The sequence below is a fragment of the Cnephaeus nilssonii genome (assembly GCF_951640355.1).
Source record: "Cnephaeus nilssonii genome assembly, chromosome: 14".
NCBI lineage: Eukaryota > Metazoa > Chordata > Mammalia > Chiroptera > Vespertilionidae > Cnephaeus > Cnephaeus nilssonii.
This window is the reverse complement of record NC_137085.1, coordinates 37,594,556-37,618,852: the sequence shown is the minus strand read 5'-3', so window position 1 is coordinate 37,618,852 and position 24,297 is coordinate 37,594,556. Positions and strand designations below refer to the sequence as shown.

Below are 24,297 nucleotides of genomic sequence, written 5' to 3'. Positions count from 1 at the left end.
CACGCTCAAAAATCAACCTCTTTGTTGATCTATATTTCCTCTTTGAAGACAAAAAGGTAACTAAAAAACTTAGTCTGATACTGGAAGATATTATGAGTTTATTATATATCCATTTAGACTTTTTTGCTATTCACTTATAATATATGCATTTTGAGGTGTTTATTTCCTTCTTTCATATATATTTTTATTAAAAAAAGGATTATATTAAGCATAATAGTTTGCAAATTTTGGGGGTTTTTTAAAGCATAATAATGTCATCATTCATGACTTCCCAAATTGGTACATACAGTTCTACTTCATTGTTAATTTCACCTGCATAGAATTCCAAAGAGTGGCTATACCACAATTTATTTCTTCAGTGATAGATATTTAGGTCATTTACAAGTTTTCACTCTTAAAAACAATGCTGTACAGAATCTAACTCACAATGTGTGTGTGTGTGTGTGTGTGTGTGTGTGTGTGTGTGTGCGCGCGTGTGTGTGTGTGTGCGTGCACGCGCACAAATGTGTGCACTGCTTTGTAGCCGGCAGTGTACCAGCAGGACCCTTCAGATATAATGGTGAGAGGATACTAACCTGCTCTCAGGGAGATCAGAGCTTGATGAGAAAGATTAACATTCTTCAAAGAATCACATTAACAAATATATAATCACAAGTGGGATAAATGCTCAGAGCATCTCATAAAAGAATCTGGAAGAATGGGGAGGTGGGCTGCATGTGCAGGAGGAAACATGGCAGAAACGCCGAAGTGAAAGACTATCTAGCTGGACCTCAGAGAATACTAGTGGAAAACAGTGCCTTTGCACACTTTTAAAAAAAATTTAAATATGTTTTTATTGGTTTCAGGGAGAGGGAGAGAGAGAGGAAAGGAGGGAGAGGGAGAGGGAAAGGAAGAGGGAAAGGGAGAAGGAGAGGGAGAGGGAAGAGGAAGAGGGAGAGGGAGAGGGAGAGGGAAGAGGAAGAGGGAGAGGGAGAGAGAGAGGGAGAGGGAGAGAGGGAGAGGGAGAGGGAGAGGGAGAGGGAGAGGGAGAGGGGGAGGGAGAGGGGGAGGGGGGAGGGGGGAGGGAGGGAGAGAGAGAAAGAAAGAAACATCAATGATAGGAGAGAATCATTGATCGGCTGCCTCCTGCACATCTCACACTGGGGATTGAGCCTGCAACCCGGCCATGTGCTCTGACAGGGAATCCAACTGTGACCTCCTGGTTCATAGGTCGATGATCAACCACTGACCCACACTGGCCGGGCGCCTTTGCACACTTTTATGAGTGTTTCTGTCACATATTTATTTAACAAATATGTACTGAGCACATATTACATGCAAGAACTGTGCTAGGTGCTATTGATTCAGCATGAACAAAAGCTTTCATTCAAAAGCAAATTCTGCAGAGAGGAACTGCTAGCTAAAGGAGAACATATAATTTAAGTTGTGTCACATGCTCTCAAGCTGCCCACTTTGGGGTTTGTTCAGCCCTTCCAAGGTCCACTTGTTCACTGTGTTAGGAGACTCCTCAAAAGTGGGCAAATTTATTGGCTCAACATAGTTCCTTACTAAGCCAATCTGTGATCCTGGGGTGGCTGAGCTGTCGGGGGCCACACGGACTATGCATTCTGACAACCACATTCGCAAACACCACAATCAAAAGATGCTTCTGACACTCATCAGGGGACATTAAAATGTTTTACTGCAAAAGAAATTTATTGCTAAATGAGATTTGGGGCTTGGCAGGATATATAAATCGTTCATGTTATCCCTGTTCTCCCTTATCATGGAAAATTGAATGATGACTGTTTGGAAGCCATTACCCAGAAGGGCAGCAGATAACACCTCCCTGTGGTTAGATGTGGGGTGCTCAGCCATTCTCAGCAATTCCTCTCAGGTTCACTCTTTCACTAATTCCCAATTTTCTGCACCTTAAGCAATTTTTCCCTTCATGCTTCTCACCATCCTAACATCCCTTCTTTACTCACTCCCCTCTTGCTCGGCAGATGATCCTGCCTACCATTTCTGAAGGAAGTGATGGGAACTTGAACTTCAACGATTCTTTTTTCACTTCCAACAGTTTCAAGCAATGGATAGCCTGCTTCTCCAAAACTGTTTTATATTATGTTCTCCCTATCGTCAACAGTTTCCCTCTTAAACAACGAATTTCCACTGACCTATCCACACACCCAGGTCTAGTCTCATATTAAAAAAAAACTAAACAAAAAGAACTCGTTTGGCCAAAACCGGCTTGGCTCAGTGGATAGAGCGTCGGCCTGCAGACTGAAAGGTCCCAGGTTCGATTCCGGTCAAGGGCATGTACCTTGGTTGCAGGCACATCCCCAGTAGGGGTTGTGCAAGAGGCAGGTGATCAATGTTTCTCTATCATCGATGTTTCTAACTCTCTATCCCTCTCTCTTCCTCTCTGTAAAAAATCAATAAAATATATCTTTTTAAAAAAGGAATTTGTTTGAATTTTGCTTCTGGATTCCCCCTCAAACTACCATTTTTCTCCCATCTCCCTTCCCCAGACCTGGTTTGGAATCGCACCACCTCATTCCCCAGGTGTTCCTCCTGCTTCTAGACCAGTGATGGCGAACCTATGACACGCGTGTCAGCACTGACACGCGTAGCCATTTCTGATGACACACAACCGCTGAGGCGGCCGCATGCCGAGGATGAAACATTTGCTGCTCCTGAGGATGAAACATTTGCGAAATAATGTTTTTTCCTCAAAGTGACACACTACCCGAGTTATGCTCAGTTTTTTGGCGAAGTTTGACACACCAAGCTCAAAAGGTTGCCCATCACTGTGACAGTGCCACGTGTCACACTGGCCTCACCTGTATTCTGAAAGCACAGTCTCCCATCCCTCCTTCTCCTGCCCTGGGCTCTGGATGGCCCTCAAGGCAGATGGAATCAATCTCAGGAGTGTGAAATTGAGGGTCCTCACAATCTGGTTCCCTTGTACCTTTCCACCTGTCAACCCACCACAAGACTTGCCTCATTTGCTTTCCTTGGCACTGTCCTGTGCTTTCTTATTCTGTGCCTTTGCTCACCCTTCCCCCACTCCCATTCATCTGTCAGAACCCGCCCCAGCTTTCAGGGTCCAGCGCAAATCTCACCGCGTGTCTCCTCCTCTGCAGGCAGGCCTGCTCTCCCTTCCGCTTCACTCCCTTAGTAGCTGGTACATGGCTTTGTCCCTCCCAGGACGCCACACTCCCTGGACATCACACTCCCTCTAATACCTTACTCACCCCTGTATTCCTCACACCGCTGTCCCAAAAATTCTAATTTGAATCCATCTTCCTTGTACTTTTTACAATTTCAGCCCAAATACCTAGCTTTTCTGAATTCAGTTTCTTTATCAGTAAATTAACAATGCTCACCTTTTAGGATTAAATTTAATTAAATTTATTATAGCCCACTGGGTAAAGCAAAATGCAACTTTCAGAATTTTCTTATATCTAAAGCACACATAAAATATATATCTTAAAATATATCTTATTTGCTTTCTACTTGCTGTCATCACAATTAATTTCCAAATAATATAATTTAAAATTTGCCTTATGAAAAAAATATTTTCTTCTCATACTTGTGGTATATCTCCAAGTTTCACCAAACATGCTTTTCAATAATAGTACTATGGCTATTAGCATTAGCATCCTACTTCATTAAAAGTCTCAGCCTCATTGTTGAATTCCACAATGAAACTTTGCTGTGCAAAGTTGCAAGGAATACCTGAACAGGTTATGACAGTACCAGCTGGGATACCTGGTCTGACATCTGTTAAAACGTTTACTTTGAAAAAGAAGAAAGAAATAAAGAAATAAAGAAATAAAGAAAAAGAAAGAAAAGAAAGAAAAGAAAAGAAAGAAAGAAAGAAAGAAAGAAAGAAAGAAAGAAAGAAAGAAAGAAAGAAAGGCAAGTGAGAATGTTAAAAATAATAAAGGACAGGAGATCTAAATTAATTTAAACATCAATAATCCACAAAATGTTAGCAATAATGCATTCTGATTTCAGGCTTAAGAATGGGGTTTACGAAATCTAAACTGGTGTAGGAAAATGAATTCCAAATTGTTTCTGGATGAAACAGGATATGTTTGAAAGGAGACTGTGAAATTTCCCCCAGCTTTGTCCTTGGTGGCATGAGAGGGTACAAGCGCTGCTAATCAGCCAGCCGGCGTCCTAAACTGTGAGCCACAGTAACTGAGTTAACTTATTTCAAAGCCCTGTTTTACTTTATGTACCACCTCAATATGCAATCTTGGAGTTTTTGCTTTAATAATTTTGCAATTTGGCCCAGCCCTCAGCATCATGCCCAGTTCATAACCATAGGAGGACGTAAAATTCATAGCTGTCACTGATCTCTAGGCAGACATCACGGTCTGTTAGCTGAAGAAATGATGTGAGCAAGGCTAGGAAGAAATGAGCATCGGGCTGGTCAGGATAGGGCTGGAAGGTGTCATGGATAGTGTGGGTCAGAGGTCATAAGGAGAGAGGTCAACTCAGGATGGTAAGGTCAGGCACTTATGAATGAGGAGGAGACTGGACATGAAAGATTCAGGTCTGAGGAACCCAGGGTCTGACTCCACCTAAGTGGGCTTGGTCACAGACACAGGACTCGGGCAGCAAGCATGGAGCGGGCGCTCACGGTGGCCCGACAAAAGCCCGGGTGTTAGGTTCATCTAGAGATGTCACATACCCACTTTGCAACCCTGAATATTATTTCACCTCGCAAAGCCTCCATTTCCTCACTTATGGAGGAAGAGAACAGTAGCAGAGAGTGTGAGGAATAAAATGGGACACTGAGATGTCCTAGGACATCTGGTACCTGGGTGGGGACAAATAGCTGGCTAAGAGTGGAGCTCTCATTAAATGTTAATTCCCTTCTCTTTCCCCGGGGACTAGGATGACTTCCCCTCAGGCTCAGTCTGGATTACAGGGGGGCAAGTGATCCACCTGGGAGAAGCTGGGATGGAAAGCAAAATAATTTCTGAAACTGTCTTTTCTGGTCCAAACCTATCATTAAAGCACAAGTAAATATATCTTATTTTTAAAGGAGAAAACACAAAATTGTTCAAAAGTGAACTGTCATTTCTCTAATGGCAGCTCCCGGGCCATAATTCTTGTAGGAGGTCACATAAAAATCAGTGCCTGGTTCCTCACACCTAACAGCCAGGCTACCTGGACCTTCCATGTTTCGGGGAAACATTAAGACAAAACAAAAAGTCCCATCACATCGTTTTGAAATTGAAGGCAAAATGTAAATGCCCTGACAAAAAGAGTGATGGGGTGGCTTTTGACTTCCTTTATCTATTTGGATAACTGGGCAAGCCAGGTCAAACTTGCTGGCGGAAGACAGAGCCACGTCCTCTCCCCTGCTAGGTTCAACATTTGCTGGAGTGAGTCCATAGAAGACTAATGATACATCCAGCTTCTGCTGGGTCAGAAGTCTCTCTTTTACATTTTGGCATACTTTTGCTCTTAGTTTAGTAAATAGCTGACTGCAGTGACCACAAATAATCAATTTCCAGAGCGCGAAGGGATCTGGATAATGAAGCTGATGGAAGTTTACACTTGCTTATGCTTTAAGAACAAGGTTCATAAAATAATTAGTGCTTAGGTCAAATAATTAGCAAGTCTTTTCGGGTGACCCAAATTGCAGTTGGTGTGTAGGCTAAAATTCTTTTACATTTCTTTGACTCCAGAATGCTGAAACACACCAACATGTTGGAAAATGATGCAAACCCGTTCTGCTTTCTTGCATCAATTGTTCAGAACAATGTTGTGATAGGATCTCCAAGGAAGAAGCCAGATTCCATACAGGCTCATTAAAAGAAAAAAAAAGACAAACAAAGAAAGATACACGCAATACAACTGTAAGGAAATGAAATGCAAACTTAATCAAATGTACAATAGTGAGATAATGTCAATAGGAAAATTTTTAGTTTGCCTGTAGTATTCTATTGCTCAATGAAAGAAAACGAATCTCCTTCCTAAAATGATTTATCATAAAAATCCTGCATATATTTGTTTTCTCTACGTTCAAAAGTTAAGAATGGACCTTATTTCAAGTATGCATTCTCTACGACCAGGAAGTAAAATTTGATAAGATATTAAGGATGACGAATCCAAAAGTTCCTCATTCATTTAAAATAGAATAATGAGTTATCAGATATATTTATAACATTCATAACAGTACTATTAAGAATTTTATGATCTATATTGTTATTATAACAATACTTACATTGACAAGTAGGAAGTCACTGCTGTGGTTATTACTACTGTTATAATAATCGAATTAAAATCAGAGCTGGGCTACCTTTCTCAAGGCAGTCCAAAACCTGCCTGCTCGGGTGTCTGTGGGATAGCTGGATTTGGGTATCTGCCAGGTAATTAAGCTCCCCAGGTGATTTCAGGCCTTACCAATGTCTGAGAACCACTGCCTCAAGCTCAGGGGAGATCTTTTCAGACCTAGAGAATGAAAGGAGATGAACCATCGAAAGTCCTCTTTAGAATAGGCAGTGTGACCATACTACTTCCTATCTGTCTGAAAACTGCATGAGGTAACTGCACAGGGTCACTGGGTATAGACTTGCTTAATATTGCCAAAGACTGATGATGTAACTTGGGAGAGATTTCAAACTGAACGCTTCAGATGTGAGTGTCATTCAACACCCCTTCTGCATTCAGAAAATTTCTGTCCAAATGATTCTCAAAAGACTCCTCACATACGAATTATTACACTTCTCCATCCTAAACAACGGGGCGCTATGATGAGCTACAATCTGAGAATAAGCACAACACGCCAGCCAGGGATTAAACACATATCTGGCCTCAAGCTTACTGTCACCTACAAGTGACATTTGTTCATCAAAACTCACTTTTCAAATGAAATAACCAATGCAAGTGATCCTACCTGACATATAATTAATATTGCCAAAAAAAGTATAATAGCCACCATCTAATGACCCAATTTAAAAATGACCCAATTTCTGGAATGAATCTAGAAGAATGTTTATGGCCAAACAATTATAAAAAGAACAACATCACTGCCTGGCCGGGATGGCTCAGTGGTTGAGCATCAACCCATGAACCAAGTCATCATTTCGTCCAGGTTGCAGACTTGATCCCCAGTAGGGGGCGTACAGGATGCAGGAGGCAACTGATCAATGTTTCTATCTCACTGATGTATCTCTCTCTATCTACTCCTCTCTCTAAAATCACTAATAACATATTTTTCAAAAAGAACATTAATAGTTTCTTTAAGAAAATAAACTAAAGCATTACTTTCACCTATTGAAGTGAAAAGACTTAAAATGTTAATAAAACTCCAAGTTGGCAAGGATATGATAAAAACAAGCATACTCAGCCCCTACACTGTATGTAATACAGAATGATCTTTCAGGATGGCAATTTAGCAATCTTTATCAAAATCCTTAACCTTTTGCACTCGGATGTCGAGATTAAAATTACTCTTTGAATGTATCAATAATTTGAAATATAAAAAAATCCAAATAAATAAGTTTGTATGAAAAGAAACTCCAGTTTTTTATTCTACTGCCGCGCTTTGTAAAATCTGGGGTATTTAAAAAATTAAATCCTGAGTAGAATAAAGGAATCGAGAAAAAAGCAAGCGAGGGCAAAGGGTTAAAAGTATGTATACACTTTAACCCAGCAATTCCATTTCTAGCAATTTATCCTATAAGAATGTTCATTACAGCACAAGTGAGAAAGCAAATTAGAAATAAAGTATTGTTATATATCCAATAAAAAGTCAGTATTTATATACAGTTCCACACTCCCTTATCTATAATCTGACATTGCAAAAGTTCTAAGAACGGAAAGATTTTTATTTTGTATTTCATTTAACTTCATTCATTGTCATACATGACCAGCTGTAAGGCTAGTTACGATCTTTGTTCCACTAATTGCATTAATATATTTAGCTGCTGAAATGTCAACAGTGAACCTATATGTAAATGTACATAGTTAAATCTTAGTGTGTTTATCATTATGCTCACAGTGGCTTTTTCACATGGTAAAGTTACAAGTAATTTTCACTTTCCTCCTTTGCTTTTATATGTTGCCTGAATTTTCTTTTTACAATGAACACATGTGTCTTTATATTTGCAAAAACCAATGTAGTTCCATTTGGGAAAAGGCGGGGGGAGGAACAATCTAGTCCTTATGAAAACACCCAATCAAATAAATACCATATTTTAATTTCACCTATTATAGCTATGTGTGTATTATAGTACTTAGCCAAGTAATTTTTAAGTTTTCCCATCACTTTCTTGATTTGTGACTAAGTGTATCATAGAACTGTGTGATTACATCTTTATAGGCGTCTAGATCAAGACCCGATGGCAGACCAAGAGTGCAGAAGCGGCTCGGACACCTCCCCTGGCTCCCATAAAAGACCATCCCATGGGCAACTGTGGGAAGACAGACACTCAACAGTGCCAGATGCATCACTACATGCACCACCCAGAATGGCAGGAAGGAGGACAAAGGAAGGGAAATTACAAAAAGGAAGAAACAATATATATTTCTTCATGTAGAAACTTTGTCTTAACTGCAGATTAAACAAGCAAACAATTTTGTTGAGTAATCTTGCCCCTCCAATAAGACTACAAGTCCCTATAAGCAAAGCACATGTCTTAAACTTACTCTGGCCTGAAGAAAATGAAAAAATGCTGAGGGTATTGTTGTTTTAATTTTAATTGGACATTAAACAAATAACCATGTTTTCAATCAAAAATAAAAGGAAGAAATAAAAAAGCATACAGTCAGGAAGCAGAAGTCAAATGAATAGTTGTTAAAAATTAAGGGCTTACAAGGCTCACAATAGTAATAATATCACACAGCGCCCTTTGGTTATTCCTCAATTCGTTTGTTCCACAATATTTACTGCACCCGACTGGGGATCAGGCACTGTGCTGGGTACAAGGACAGAGCAGTGAGCAGAGCAGTCTTCCCCTGGCCCTGACAGAAGTTGGAGTGGCCACACAGAACTCCACGTACTCTTTCTCGTAAGGAAATTAAATTGTATGTGTCCTGGTGTCAAAGGTGTTTATGGAGTCAAGTATATGAACTGCCTTTTGGGAGTTATTAAGCCCAACTCTGGTTTTAAAATCCAGCCCCATAAAGTTACAAGCTGAGTGAACTGGGAAGCACGTTTTAAACGTTTTTCATCTGTGAAACTAGAGCACTACTCCCTACACTTCATACTTCTGAGCATATTAAATACCTGGCAATGCATCAGGCCCAGAAGCACTGGGCAAAGGTTTTCTCTCCCCTTTCCTACTCGGCCCCTTTCCTTTTCCTCACTGGAGTGGCTGCCCTCTCTAGGCTGCAAAGAGCCTGGAATCAAGACAAGATACACTAGCAGAATTCTCGAGGCTCCTTAGTCTCAGGAGTAACAAGGACCCATGAACCCCTTCTACTTACTTTCCCCACCATCGCTTACATTCAAGACCAGCTATCTTAGGTCCTATTAGAGGACAGGCCACTGCCTTTGGGAAACCACTGGTGTACCTGATACTGGGAACCCATTTCTCATTCTTGAGTCACAGCCTCTTCAATACCTTTAAACAATCAACAATTTCTCCTTCACACATTCTACACGTTACCCAAAGGCCCATACACTTCTCCTGACCCGGCACTTTCTTGGAAGAATTCACAACAACCATTTAGTAGATGCTTACTATATAGATGTTATCCTAAAAGTTTTACATAGTCTCTCTATATTCTCTCATTAATGCCCATGTCAACTATATGGAGGGGGTACCATTTAGCCCTGTGAAGGTTAAAATTCCTAAAACTCTGACAGCACTGTTAACACCAAATTTTCCATTACAACCTGGGATCAAGGTCAACTGAAGAATAACAGAATCCAAAGTATTTTCACACCCAACTTTAGTGAGGGTTTGATTGCAATGTACTATTTAGCTAAATAGTTACACACTCCTAACCCCCTCTGTCATAGCAGAGCCTACTAAAAGACAGTAAAAATGGCTTATAAAGGTCAAGAGAGGGACGACTAGGCTAGTCTTGAAGAATGCACAAAAGCGATCACCTAACTGAACTCCCACCACAGAACCACTAACTGTTCACCACCACCTAGACATGCCAACGTCTACTACTGTCACTACAGCCTCTTTTTAGCTCAAAACCATTAGAGTTTTTACCACAGAGGATGTGTGTACATCGAAAGAAGCATATAACCTACCAACCAATCTACTACTGTTGTTCATCTCAGCAGAGATACCAAGTTTCTTGATATATGCCAGCAATGCCACTTCTCTAAGTCACTTCTCATTTTAAACAATACGAGACTGTAATAAAATGCATACTCACCTTACAAAGTAGTGATGGCAATGACTGAAAGGCATCATCTTAGCAAATTCACTTTAAGAAACATAAAATCAGGAAAATGTGTTCAAAGTATAAGTTTACAACGTGTCAGCCAAAGTTAGTAATCATAGCTTTTAATGAAATACTTTTTTATTCCTTGAAAGATAGGTGTCCTTATGTGACAGGACATAAAATTGTCATTAGTTTTTAAGGACATTTGCTTGCTGATATTTGTGTTTATATACACACACACATATTCATAAAGATCGTGATTATATTAATTATATCCTATTTAAAAGCCCAATTATGTAGCAAGTATAACTGATTTAGGGCAAAACAATATAGTGGAGAATAAGAGTACAGTATCTTAGAAACAATAAGATTTTAGGCTTTGATACACATGACTTAGATAAGCAAAACTGTTGCTTTGCCAAATATAAAGCAAGCCCTACAAAAGCAGAAAGTAAGCACGGAACTGAAATTACTTCCTCAATGGGGTGAGAATGAAAAGGAAAAGTGCTAGCATTTCTCATACCCTCACTAGATCACTTCAGACTTCATTAGGCATTCACTTTCCTTGGCTCCAACAAATACATTCGGCCTCTCTAATTGAAAGTAGATGTACCGGTTTAAAATGAAGGGGAAAATCATGCATTACTTGATTTAGAAGAAAAAAGAAAGTATTTATGTGATGCTTTGCCAGGAGTTAACTAAGAACAGCCTAATGACCAGATTCACAACTTCCTACTAAAACGTGTTAAACTATGCCACATGTATTTTATATGCTGGCTGTCAGTCCTGGACATCCAAGGTCTGAGCAGCTGAAAGGGATTTAGAAGGAAATTGCTTAAGCAGCGTTCTCTCATGTGTTTAGACAAATCAGTAATGTTCCTTAGAGCACTTTTTAAAAAACAGCCAAATTGGTTTATGCTGACTAGCACATAAAAGATACTTTCGCTCATTTATTTAACAGAGTAGAACTATGTGCCAAATACTGTGCTAATTTAAATAATTAAAGCCCTATCTCTGCCCCCAAGTGTTACTTTTCTTCCTTTCATCCAACTGTAACCAATGTGAATTAGCTGAAGACACAGACACATGGGATGAATTACTTTCAGATGAGACGGGCTGCACAGAGGACTAGAGAAGTAAGCTAGGGAAACGTTATCTGAAGACAGTCATTCTATGTTTACAATATGGAGAGGATGCTGGTCTTCCATCACCTTCATCCCCACATATATAAACAGTGTCCAACAGTCATTTCTAATGCACAAGACAACAACCACACACGAGTGTGTGTGCATATATATATGGAAACATACGTCTATAGTTCTGCCTGTGCTTAATAACCCTACTTACTTAACCTAAATGAGTTGCTACCCTCATTAAGACATAAATTAATTAAAAATTTACATAATAGGAATAAAATACTGTTAACAAAAGGGCAAAACCAGCTTGCATTGCCTTTTTACCTGACTACAGTCCTCACATTGAGCCTCACTAGATGATCTATTTCCACAGCAGTTGGAAACCACAAAACAAATTTTACAAACCCAGGTGAGCCTGTTCAGTCCTTCTAATATCCTATGGATAGTGATGAGATGAAACCAGAAGGGATTCTGGTGTCAAATTAGCCAGATTTGGGTGGTGCAGAGCAATGTTAACCTAAAAAGGAGGTAGGGGAAGAGAACTTGGTAGAAGCCCATTGTACTCATAGTCCAGATCCCACTCTTGTTAGAGGAAATGCTGAAGTGAAAAGGAACATGACCCCACTGAATAATGACAAAACCACACAGCAGCTCCATCACCCTTCGTAAATAAAGTAACTGATAATAAAAATGTCATGTTGTTAATCTAGGAAAACTAGAAGTCATTGTACGGAGGTAGGCAGCCAACATAGGCTCAATAAAGAAATAAACAAAGGCCCTAAGGAAGGGAAGATGTTTGCATTATGGAGAACAATTATACTATTTGGTAAAATACATGAACTCAATACTGATGATGTGTGTGCTCTCTAGCATATAAAAATTACCCCCCCCCCCCCACCAAAAGAAAAAGAACGCAGCCTTAGCCTATTGCTAAAGTCTTTCCTGGCTTCAGAGTCTCCTCTGATAAAACTGAACTCAAGATGCTCATTCTGCATCAATAATAGCATGCCTCAGGATTATAGATTAATTTTAGCCAAGAAAAAGGGATAAAAAAAATCTCATATTCATTGTCTATTTTTACATGGCTGTCATGGATATAAAATGAATAAAGAAGTGCAATGGAACGTGGATAGATGGAGGAGGAGAAGAAAATGTGGCTATGAAGTATTTAAAAGACATTAAAAGAGAAAGGAAAGTATTCAATGGGACTTGGACAGTTGATACAGGTACTAGCAAATCAGTGGTGATTCAGCTCCCAATAAAAGTTCTCAGAGAAAGTGGTAAACCAACCTCGGCAAAAAAAGGTGGTGGACAGATCAAATCAGTCATAATGAGTCTCTAGATTCCTTTAGACTATTTATTAAGAAAAACACTCTCAAAATTTACAGAATCGGGAGTAGAAGGTTTCCCTGTGAAAAAGTGCAGGCTGTCTTTGGTGGCCAGTAGCCAACAATGGAATTAAAATAACTATCACTAACAATGCCCACAAAACTTGCATCTGATTTTTTTAATTGACTATACTGAGGTGACATTGTTTAATATCATATAGGTTTCAGGGATACAATTCTATTATACATCATCTGTGTATTATACTGTGTGTACACCACCCAAGTCAAGTCTTCTTCCATCACCATGTATCCTCCCATTGCCCTCTCCTACCTTCCCACACCCCCCTTTTCCTCTGGTATTCACCATCTTGCATCTGATTTTGAACTTTAAACACTGCTTTTAAAAAAAAAAGCTACAGAAACGTAAATATTATAATTACTATGGGATTTAGATACAAGGAAAGAAAAATCTCCATTGGGCTAGAGGCCATTATCAAAATCAATCTTTTTACTGCCTTTTTTTTTTTTTTTTTTTTAGTTTGTAAGTGCTCTGGAATGGATCAAGTTCAAAAAAGGTAGGAGCTTTAAATGATAACAAAATACCTTTAACTGTCAGAGTTGTGGAATCAAAGAATCAGCATGCAAAAAATAGTGTGGGGAAAGATTCAGAGGTTGTCTAGTCCATCTTTTATCTTATTTCAACAAAATTTCCTTAAAGAATTTCACATGTTAAAAATACATTCTATTTTTTAACACAACCAGAAAAGGAGATTTCTCTACCTCCCTTGGTATCCCATTTCAATGACTGTCACTCAGAGGAAAGTTTTCCTGAGAAACCTCCTAAATCTGGTCATGCTATTTAAATTATTTTCTGTTTGTTTTATTTTTAATATAAATGGAAAGTTAGCAGTATTCATTTTCTCCATGATGACAATTCATTTTATAATAATTCCAAACTCCTTTTTAATCATTTGTAAAGCATGTCCATATACATTATACATTTAACCCTTGAAACCCTATCATCATCTGTCCCATTTTACAGATGAGGACGTTCAGGCTTGGAGAGTTAAGAAATTTAGGCCTAGGGAGGAGAGATGTGCCAATGCCAAGGTAACTCCGTTATGCAGTGCTTGGGCTCTAACTCAGCTCCTCGTTTCATGTGTAACTGTTACTAAATCACGAACCATCAACCTCCTCCAGCTCCCAAAGCTGAACAAGCCCAGGGTAAGCAAGCAGTTGTACTTTGGGACTTAGCAAACGCTGGGCAAAATTGAACAGTTTACTGCTACAGAGAATCCAGATGCCAATTTATTTTCTAAATTGACAGTGTGATTTTGCAGTGGATAATTGTGGTTTGTGCGAGCATTATCCCCCTTCTTCTACTAACTGAACTACGTTTTCCTCAGAGGCTGTCAATCAAATTGCCCAGGCTTGCCCAGCCCAATCAGGCAAGTTTTCCTGGGAATTTGTATCTCGAGTGGAGTGAAAGAAGATTAAAAAGGGTCAGAGTTCATCTGTCTCACAGATGAGTTCCTCAAACCTGCCCTGGTTTCCAAGAGCTGGTCCTCTGGCTTCTCCTCAGTTCTCAGAGCGACCTCCTCGTCCCACAAGTTCTTCTGCTTCAGTTAGCCAGTGCTGGCTTCTGTTGCTTCCGAGCAGAGAACCTTAACGGACACAACTCTTCAGAGGAATAAAACATACACTGATCAACTTCTGCTTTCAGTGTGTGCTTATTATGTAAGTGAGAAATATTAAAATCAAATCAGGCTCTTAGCATTCTGTAAACTAAGAAAATTCCCTCGTGGTGAAAAGGGCAGGAGAAAATTCCCTCATGCTGAAAAAGGTAGTACAGAAATCACTTGTTCATCTCATCAAAGGCAGGAATAAGTTGGCAAGTTCTCCAAGATCTCGGCTACATTTTTCTTTTGAAAAATGGCTTCTGAGATCTTGGATTTCTCAGGAAGTACAGAAGATTCCGAAAGCTGGAACTGTGTTTAACAAGGTTCTTCCCCTGTGACAAGTCCTTTCTTAGAAGAGTTCACACAGGACAGCAGGTACTGTAGCAACCTGTCCTCCTGGCCTTTGGACCAGGAGAAAGAGGACACACGGTGTGGGGCCTGCACACTGCTGGCTGGGGAGTCGAAGGCAGCAGCGGCCTCGGTACCACATGAGCTGTGGTCATGAGTCCAAAAGTGGAAACTAGAACGGAAGAGAAGGTGACGCTGCCCGCCCAACATGAGCAGGACTCCTTGAAGAAGCACTGCATCCGATGCTTTTCTCTTTCTGGGACTGGCTAAGGGAGCTGCAGCCTGTTGATACTTTGGAACTGGCATAAGAATACCTTGATTTCACAGTTCACAGAAAGCATGAGGCAACGATAAAGGGACACCAGGATCTGTATCTGGAGTAATCCACTCCATGAACAAAAACTCCTACCACATTTGCAGCATGTTGTGGAGGAGAGACAAATTAGAAAACCAGAAGCATGCTTACCGTAGTTAATCTGCAATGTGACTGGGAAAACAAGGCACACACATGTGCAAAGGAGCAGGCAATGCAGGAAGCTTGCCAACTGCCAGGTACAGACAGTAATTACAGAAAAAATTCCAGGGTCTGAACCTAATGAGCTGCTCCTTCCCAGTGTAGACCTTCCAGACAGTTCTTAGCCAGGTAAGCACAGAAATTGTTCGTCTCTTCCTTTTTATTAAGAGCTGATTTCAGCAGCAAAGCAAAGAATAATCAAAAGAGTACATCTATATAAGAAAATAAAAATATAATAGTGATGAAAATTCTCCCTTTTGGAAAGTAAGGAATGATGCAGTAATCTCAGAGTCCAATGCCTTCCGCCTAGTGGAGCCTTAAGTGTAACTTTTGATTTGACTATGCAACAAATACTTAATCCCTTTCAACATCAGCTATCAACAGTTGTGTTTAGGGAAACGGCAAAGTACCATTGTGGAAGAAACAAACCCTAGCTCACGGTGAAGTCCCTCACGTGGGCTGAGTCCAAGCAGCTCACCTATAAACATTATTTGTTTGGCAAAGAAAGTCTAAGGACAGAACAGGAGGGTGGGATTACTTAGTGCTATGGGGGGAAGGGGGGACGTAGCCACTGCACAGCCGCCCCCCCCCCATCCCTCCTACTCCCCCCTACCCCCACCTAACCAGAGGGACTCTTGATTCAATCTAGTAACACACAGGAGCAAAAGAAATTCCAATATTCTGGTGTGCATTCCATAACCAGAACCATTTCCACAGCAAAAAAACTCAAGCAGTTTTCCAGTTTAAGAATAGGCCGTATCATTTGTAAGTTATGCTTTGCCTTATAAAATAAGTGAATTCAGAAGCAAGTATAAAGTTAGGCTGGACAATCCTGGAAAGTATTTTTATTTATGCTACTAACAGATAATGGCCAATGTGGCAGGTGATGCAAAGAAGCTTTTTAAAAAATAAAATGGTTATTTATTTTATAGCTTTAATGTCACAAAATAATATAAATCACAATGCACTTCTTCCCAGTAATTGCTAATAAAATGCACATAAAATCCCTTAAACTATTTATAAAATATAAAGCATATTGTTACCAAAAACTTCTGTAGAAAATTCTAACCAAAACATAAAATGTCATTTTTAAATGAGTATTATGAACACAAGAAAATAAAACTCATATTTCTTAGTCTGGATTCAAAACCTTTCACAAACATATCCTATACCATACTTTGGTTCTTATTTTCCAGTTCTCCTCTAGAAGAATTCTACTCAAGGAGTGCACATTCCTTTTCTGAACATTCACTTCAGCCATTCCTCTTCTTCCATGGGCCCCTCCCTCAGCAATTCCCTTGCCTCTTCCTGAATTGTGAATTTCTGCCTATTTCTGACAGCACATGGCATTTCTTCTCTTATGCAGATCAACAATTTTGACAGCTATTTGTTTATCTGAATAATCATCTCAACCACGTTGGAAGCAGAAAAGGAGGTTCCAGTTGTTTAAGCTTACAAATGATTTAGCTATTCATAAAACAAGGAATGTTTTGAGCCTCTACTGTGTACAAGACACAATGCCAGGGACAATGAAGAATACCAAGATGAAACTGACATACATGTACTTTCAAGGAGCTTAGTTGAGTCTAGTCAAGGAAATCAGATCAACACCAGATTGTCATAAATAATACAAGCTAGACAATTATAAATACTCCACTGGAGGTTCTGCTACAGGAGAGTGGGATTACTTAGTGCTATGGGAGGGGGAAGTAGAGAACTCTAGGAGGAAGCTGCAGTTGGGTGGAACAGGAAGGAGAGAACATAATTCCTTAACAAGTATTAACAAAGTCAAGGAGTGGGCAGAGCTCAGGAAGTTAATGGATGAAGCAAGGGGAGTGTGATGCGTTAGAATATAGATGTTGTAGTGAAGATGGAACAAATGTGAAAATAATTTATATTATGACTTAAAGGGGATTAAACATATTGAAGAATGTTTAATTCAGAAGTCAGAACACACTCATGTCACTTTTTTAGAAAGTGTGTTAAGTAACCAAGAGACATGGTAAGATTTCACAGGATAATTATGATATTTGAGAAAAATCATATTAACATAATTTTTAGGATGTTGATTTCTAACTGAATGGTATTCAACACAGTAAAGACTACTTAACAAGAATTGATACAAAGAGCTCAAATAACACACACTGTTAAGTATTCTTCAATGTGCTACATGAAGAAGGCATAAATTCCACTCCATTTCCACTTCTATGTGACTGTACAATAAATGATCTTCATATGAACCTCTAAAGTCAAGGCAAGGTCCTAAAGAATTTCCTGGAGCATCCAAGAAAGAAGAACTGTTTTGGTATAATTTATGGAGACTATGATAAGGTGTAAATTGTGAATGTATCTGTGTGTGATGTATTTGTTGCCACACATCAATCACACCACACATGTGATAACTCAGCCAACATTCATCAGGTCATCATACTATCCACCAACTGTAGTTTGGAAAAGTCACTGGCATTAAGAAAATTTCCTTCAACAGAACTGTCTCACAATTGCAACAAAACTAGCATGTTGCCTGCTTCAGAAATGCATTACATGACATTTCGTTAGTGGTGGTGGGAGGGGGTGGGGAACCCTGATCCTTCTAAATTGAGATTTAGATATGCAGGCAGTCTCATCTGGTTCAGGTGCCCCAGTCCCAGGCTCACAAATCTGACCAGATCCTTTCACTTTTGAGAACAGAAGCAGGAAGGATCATTTGTGGAGGGTTTCTCTGTTATTTGTGGAGAGACTTTCTTGTTGCCATGAAAAAAAAAAAAAAGTGTGAGGATATCATTAGACAAGAAACAGTCCGTTGATTTCAAGGAACCACCCAAGAAACAGAAATGTCTGATTTTAAGATGATCTATATAGTTAGAAACTTCTAGATGGTAACAGAAGGTATACAAAACTGCTTTATTTCACCTATAATTCATTTTTGTGAGGTAAATCTAGTTATGAGTCACACCGGGCATACCAACTCCTTGCTATTACCTATTGGGCCTGGTACAGGGAAATATCCTCAAGAGTAGATTATCAAGAATACTGAGAGAATGGAAGTTCAGACTGAAGACACTAAAATAACTGTTGGTGCAAATGCAGTGTTTTGTCAAAGGAGGTGAGATTTTACCAGCTTAGATAGAAGCCCTAAGGAATAAGACTGTGTACGTCATTGGAAGCACTGATTCACAGACTGGAAGAAAACAGACTGTAAAGCATTTCTACAAATTCCAAATAGACTTCCTTTGCCTCGAGCTGGGGCCTCCGCACAGATGTCCTCCCTGGTGTAACCGCAGGCAGCTGAGAGCTTTCCGAGGAGCAACGGCAAGGTCACTCACACCTGCAGCCACAGCAGAGGCACCCACCTTGTTTGGAATCACGTATCTATAATATCTGGAGGGTGAGCAATGACAGCATTTGTTTTCACCCAAATATAAACTTGTTTTTCTATTTCAATTAAGAACTAATGCTGGATATTGGAAAAGTTTTGTTTGTTTTCTAAGAAGCTGCAAATTTCTATTTCTTTTTCCTAACCCTTTGTCAAATGATTTTAGACGTTTCCATGACTTTAACACTATTGCAGAGGAACATGTTTGAAAGGTTACTGGAAGTGATAGATGGACCTATTTTGAAATAAAATTAAGCCTGTGGTATTACCGAAAGGAAGTCACAAAGTCCAAAATTAAACAAGACAGAATGGTCTTAAGCTACTTTCATTCTTTTTTCAAGGAAGCACAAAGAGTGGGAGGTTGAAGCAAGACGCCTCTTCTCTGAATTCTCTCACTTTGGTCAGTTTGTCTTGAACTTCCAAATTGTCTTCTCAATGGAATGTGTGCCCTTACATTTTAAACCTCCACATATTTATCGTCGAACATCCAAATATGCCTTTCATTGATATTGCTAAGATCACAACTCTAATTTTTTATAGATGTGACTTTAAAGATTTAAGGAAAAAATATTTAAAAACAACTATTGTACTATTAAAAGTCCCAATTAGAAGAGACTAAAAAAATGTACATTTCAAAAACCCATTAGGCATCCCAGAGGCGGATGTCTTGGCCAGTGGTTCCCATGGGCAGCACGCCTACCTTATTGTGCTCGTACTTGTAGGGGATCTTGAGCGTGTCCATGGCTCTGATCATAGCCTGCATGGCCGTGAAGATGTTCTGATACACCAGCTTGGTGAAGCCCCTTTTGTCTTCATCAGAGTATCCCGACCCGTGGATGATTCTCATCTGCTTGATGAACGTACTCTTGCCACTCTCTCCAGTCCCTGAAAGATACACAACAGAAGCTCATCAGATCATGACACCTCCCCACAGTCTCCCAGACACTAAACCAGAAATGCCAGCTGGGACTTGACATTCCCCAACCGCCTGCTCAGAGGAACATCACAGGAGAGCAGAGCTGCATCACGGGGTGGACATGCCACCCATGGTGAACACTCAGCCAAATCCGAGAATGCGAGTTCATTTCAGAGGCAGAGGAGCTTAAAAAACAACAACTGTCACCCCACTGGAGGCCACTCAGCATGAATTTTGATAGTGATTTATAACCATGTATCTTCTAAGAAACACAATGAAAACAGCATCTTTTGAACAGAGTAAACACTTGATAAAGCTCTTCCCGAGGGAATAACTGAATGGCTTCCAGGAGGCTGTTTACTTGGGCCAGGATTTGGGCTTGGAAATGACAATGCTCTTACACAAAAGCTGCTCAGAGGGTGACAAGAGAAAAATGCCTAACCTTTTCTAGACACTTTCTCTTATTTGAAAATGGGGTATACAGAGAGCACAATAAACAGACAGGAATGAAGATTTTTCTGGGCAGCAAATACACTGATTCCGGGGGCGGGGGGGGGGGGGGGGGAGCGGTGCTGAGTATAATCCCAACCATGAATATTGGGGGGAGGGGAGTATCTAACAAGTAGCATCTCTCATGGAAATAAAGCTGTGAAATTGTTTCTCATTATCAATCAACAAGTTATAGAAAAAAACTGGTACCTGGAGAAAAACTAGATTGCTTCTTTGTGTATTATCCCCATCACAGAGGCTTGCTCTGACAGCCCAACTAAAGACATAACCATGAAATCAGAATCTCTGCCGTTTTTCCCCCCACAACAATAACAAGAAATCTTCATGTGTGAGGTTAATGGTATGAGAAGAAAAGGAAAGAGAATCAAGCAACAGGGCCTTCCTCCTGGCTATCCAAGAAGCTTTTGTATACTCATCCTCCAAAAACAAAATAATAAAAACAAGAGAGTAGATGAAGCACAAACTACATTGGCTAGCTAGTGTTTCACTTACGTTATGCAAGAGCAGTCTACGCATGGCAACTCTCTGGACCTATTCACTAAGCCCCTGGGCAGCACACTAATGCAGTCTCCTGCATGAAGTCTCCTAAGAATGTGGGATCGGTCAATGAATGGGAAGGAATTAAGAGGTTACGAAAAAAGAATTCAAAAATCAACTCCAAAGTAAGATACTTTCATGTTGCCCCAGACACACCCAGAGTCCCTCTCTTCATTTCCTCTTCTTGCTTGGTGCCCCAGGAGGCGGACCGGCAAGGATTTCGTAACATCTCTCTTGTCCTCAGTCTTCCACTTGGATTTAGTCCGTGGGAGACATCAGGAGGAGACCAGGGAACAGGAGAATGAGGATGGGCATTTATTCCTCCAGCTCCCTCCTTGCAAAGAGCACCACAGGTACTAGTATGCTGTGTCCCCTCCAAGAGGCCCCAGCCCCAGATGGGTGGCCCTCTCCATGTTCTTGTACCTACACCCTCCCCTTGCCCAGCTATTGTGGGGCCCTGGTTACTGCACCAACCCTCACTGGTTATCTACACCTGGCTCACACCTTTGTAAAGAGTCCCTGTATAAAACTCTCCTTAGTCACCCAGCTGGGGCAGCCATATGCCTTCTGCTGGGACCTGAGTGGTACAATACCAAAAGGAAAGACGAAACAGCTTAATAAGAAGAACGAGCGGGAAGGCAAGGAAACAGAGGGTACTCTCTTCTTCCTCTGCCCTTTCTCAATAAATCTTATTTATAAAGCACTTGCTTCTAGTTATTCTCTTAACATTCTTCTGATTGTTTGTTTGTTTTTTGTTGGGGGGTATTTTGTTCTTTTTTTTTTTTTTTTTTTTTTTTTTTTTACTGATTTCAGAGAGAAGAAGGGAGAAGGAGAGATACAAACATCAATGATGAGAGAGAATCATCAATCAGCTGCCTCCTGCACCCCCTCTACTGGGGATAGAGCCTGCAACCCTAGCATATGCCCCACTAGGAATTGAAACGAGACTTCCTGGTTCGTGGGTTGATGCTCAACCACTGAGCCACACCAGCTGGGCACTTAACACTCTTCTGAAGGGCAATCACAATGGAGAAATGATAGAGCCCAAACAAGAATCCAGGCTCCTGACTCTCCACCAAAGTACTAATAAATCCAGTACCTGTCCCCCAGAACATGCATGTGTACCCCTCCTTCTTTTCACCCCTCTATGTCCAATCTCCAATGTAGACAGGGGAAACAGTGGTCTCCACCTCCTGAATAGCCCCTCTCTTGTAAAGGAAAACTAAAAGCAATTTGTGTTCAATCCTTTATGTTTTTGCCAAGCACTCTGAAATACACGGTCAACTACAGTTGACCCTTGAACAACGTGGGGGTCAACTGTAGTGACAAACCCAAACTAGGCAACTGAAGGCTGGGCTTGAGCCCTCATGCCGGCTGCTACTAGCCATGTCATCTCAGCCATGATGCCTCACCTCTTCAAGGCCTTTTCCTTTGCATGGGATAAGGATAATAAATACATCTACCTTACAGATTTTTGAGAGGATGAAATGACCGTGTATTTCAGAGTGCTTGGCAAAAACATAAAGGATTATATATTAATTATATAAATGCAGCAAATTCAAAGTGAAGCCAAAGCTTCACTTAGGAGAAAATCTGTGTTACCCAAATGTTGTAGGCAGAATGATAAAAGTAGTCAACTAAAATAGTTGGATTTAATCCAAAAGACAGTATATGAACTCAACTATCAACCAAGCAAAAAACTCAGCTTCTTTGTTCCAAAAAGAGTTTTGTCATGGAAACAAATGACTTGTTCTTAACAAATGTATAACCCAAGGAGTGTGTACTTCTTCTATTTTTATACACTTACACAACATTCTCAGGGGTTTGAAATGGGCATTTTAACAATCTACTCAGGATTAGTATGAAGAAAATATTTGGTACAATAAAAAGCTCCAGCTATTCCCAAATTATATAAAATTATGTTATTTTCTAAGGCCACATGAAAGTATAATGAGAGACTTCACAATTACTTAACTCTGAATGAAAGAAAGCCAACTTTTTCACCAGTAGACTGCTTCATGAATGCAGTGGTGGCTAATCTCCTTTCACAGCACAGGTCACAAATTACTCTTGACCTATCTAAAGAAATAGAAATGTGCTATTTCCAAAGACACTTATAAAATAAAATCTAGCAAGGAGCCTGACATAAAATGTTTGTGTATGTGTGGGGGTGTGTCTCATTTTTGCTAATTTAAATAAATCTCCCATAAATTAGTAACTTTAACAAGCATATCAACACAGACAAGGGTGTGAGTCCCACAAAAATCCTGCTTCTCTCCTTCAGTAGTCTCTATATATGTGGCTGAAGATTTTCCTCAGAAAAGTCACTAGTAGCTTTGGGCAAGTACTCTGCCTTTTCTTATCCCAGCTCCTCAAAACACCCAGAAATGAGACTATTTAAGACTCACGCTATTTAAAAAGCCACTTCATCCAGCATGAAAATTAGCTTTCAGGGATACTTTCTTCCCTTCCCAACCCATTGGATCAAGATAAAGCACAGAGAGCAATCCGCAGTTCACTTCACATGCACTTCCATCAGAACAAACATCAAATGTTAATTTAATGTCCTACTGTGGAGTGCATCCCTTTGTAAGCTGTTAGAATACAGCCTACTAGTCATACACACTCTCACACACAATCTGATGCTTCCATTTTAGGCTCTTCAACACAAGAGGGTTTCCACATACAGCCTGGGCCACAATTCCATACTTAATCCATGTGTCCTGCTCATACTAAGCATCACTAAAGTTTACACCGACTATTCTGTCAATTTGCACCATGTGATCTGTAAATAATTCTGTCCAATTAATCTGTAAAGGCAGGTCAGTTTTTCTTATTCCACACCCTATCTGAATGACAGTTTGAAATTCAGTAATACATTAACTTCTTAATGACAATGAATTATTATTTATTGTTGAAAGCTATTATGGACTCATTGGTTCCTTCTCTCCCACTTCAGTTGGCTTCTTGGACCACAAAAGATCTGTGAAACACAATCCATGTAGAATTGCTCAATGCCCCAAACATGTCAGTTACTAGTGTCACTGCTCTGAAGAATGCTGATGTCCTCACTTTCCACACAAAGGTCCTGGAAAATAGTTACTGAACACTGCACTGTCAGGACCGTCAAGGGTCCTTATGGTCCATTTCTTTATCCTTAAAGAAAGGCAGAAAGTACACCTCACCACTGCCCCGTCTTCTAGGCTTCCAAGAAAAAGAAGAAATTCCAAAATGCAGTTATAAACACTATGGTATTTAAAGTTGTACAATGAATATATTTGTTTTATCCTGCCAGTGCCTCTGATGACTGTATTTGGAGATATTGTCAAACCATCAGAAGTCTACATCTGTAGCCTTTAATTAATGAAGGCTCAGGCCAAATGACCCTGCCCTGCCCTCTGGATTGGCCAGCACCCAGAGAAAGAATGGCGAAGAACAAAGCCAAGTCTCATAGAGCTCAATTATAACTCAAGTACTGTACTTTTAAGGTCCACTATTTTAGGCCAATAGTTTAAAATATGGAATCTCAGCATCACCAAAGCTGAACTTGGGCTACTTCCACATAAACTTGGATATAGTAGAACCAGATTTTTCAATGAG

The 24,297-nt window shown here is 40.0% G+C and overlaps 1 protein-coding gene across 1 annotated transcript in view; it reads right to left on the bottom strand.

Moving 5' to 3' along the window:
- The window catches only part of LOC307110799 (guanine nucleotide-binding protein G(q) subunit alpha), a 266,990-nt gene that overhangs the window by 148,410 nt on the left and 94,283 nt on the right, over positions 1–24,297 (bottom strand). The window contains exon 2 of the mRNA XM_079790176.1: positions 19,435–19,619. Coding sequence (XP_079646302.1) covers positions 19,435–19,619 — 185 coding nt within the window. The remainder of the gene's footprint in view (positions 1–19,434; positions 19,620–24,297) is intronic.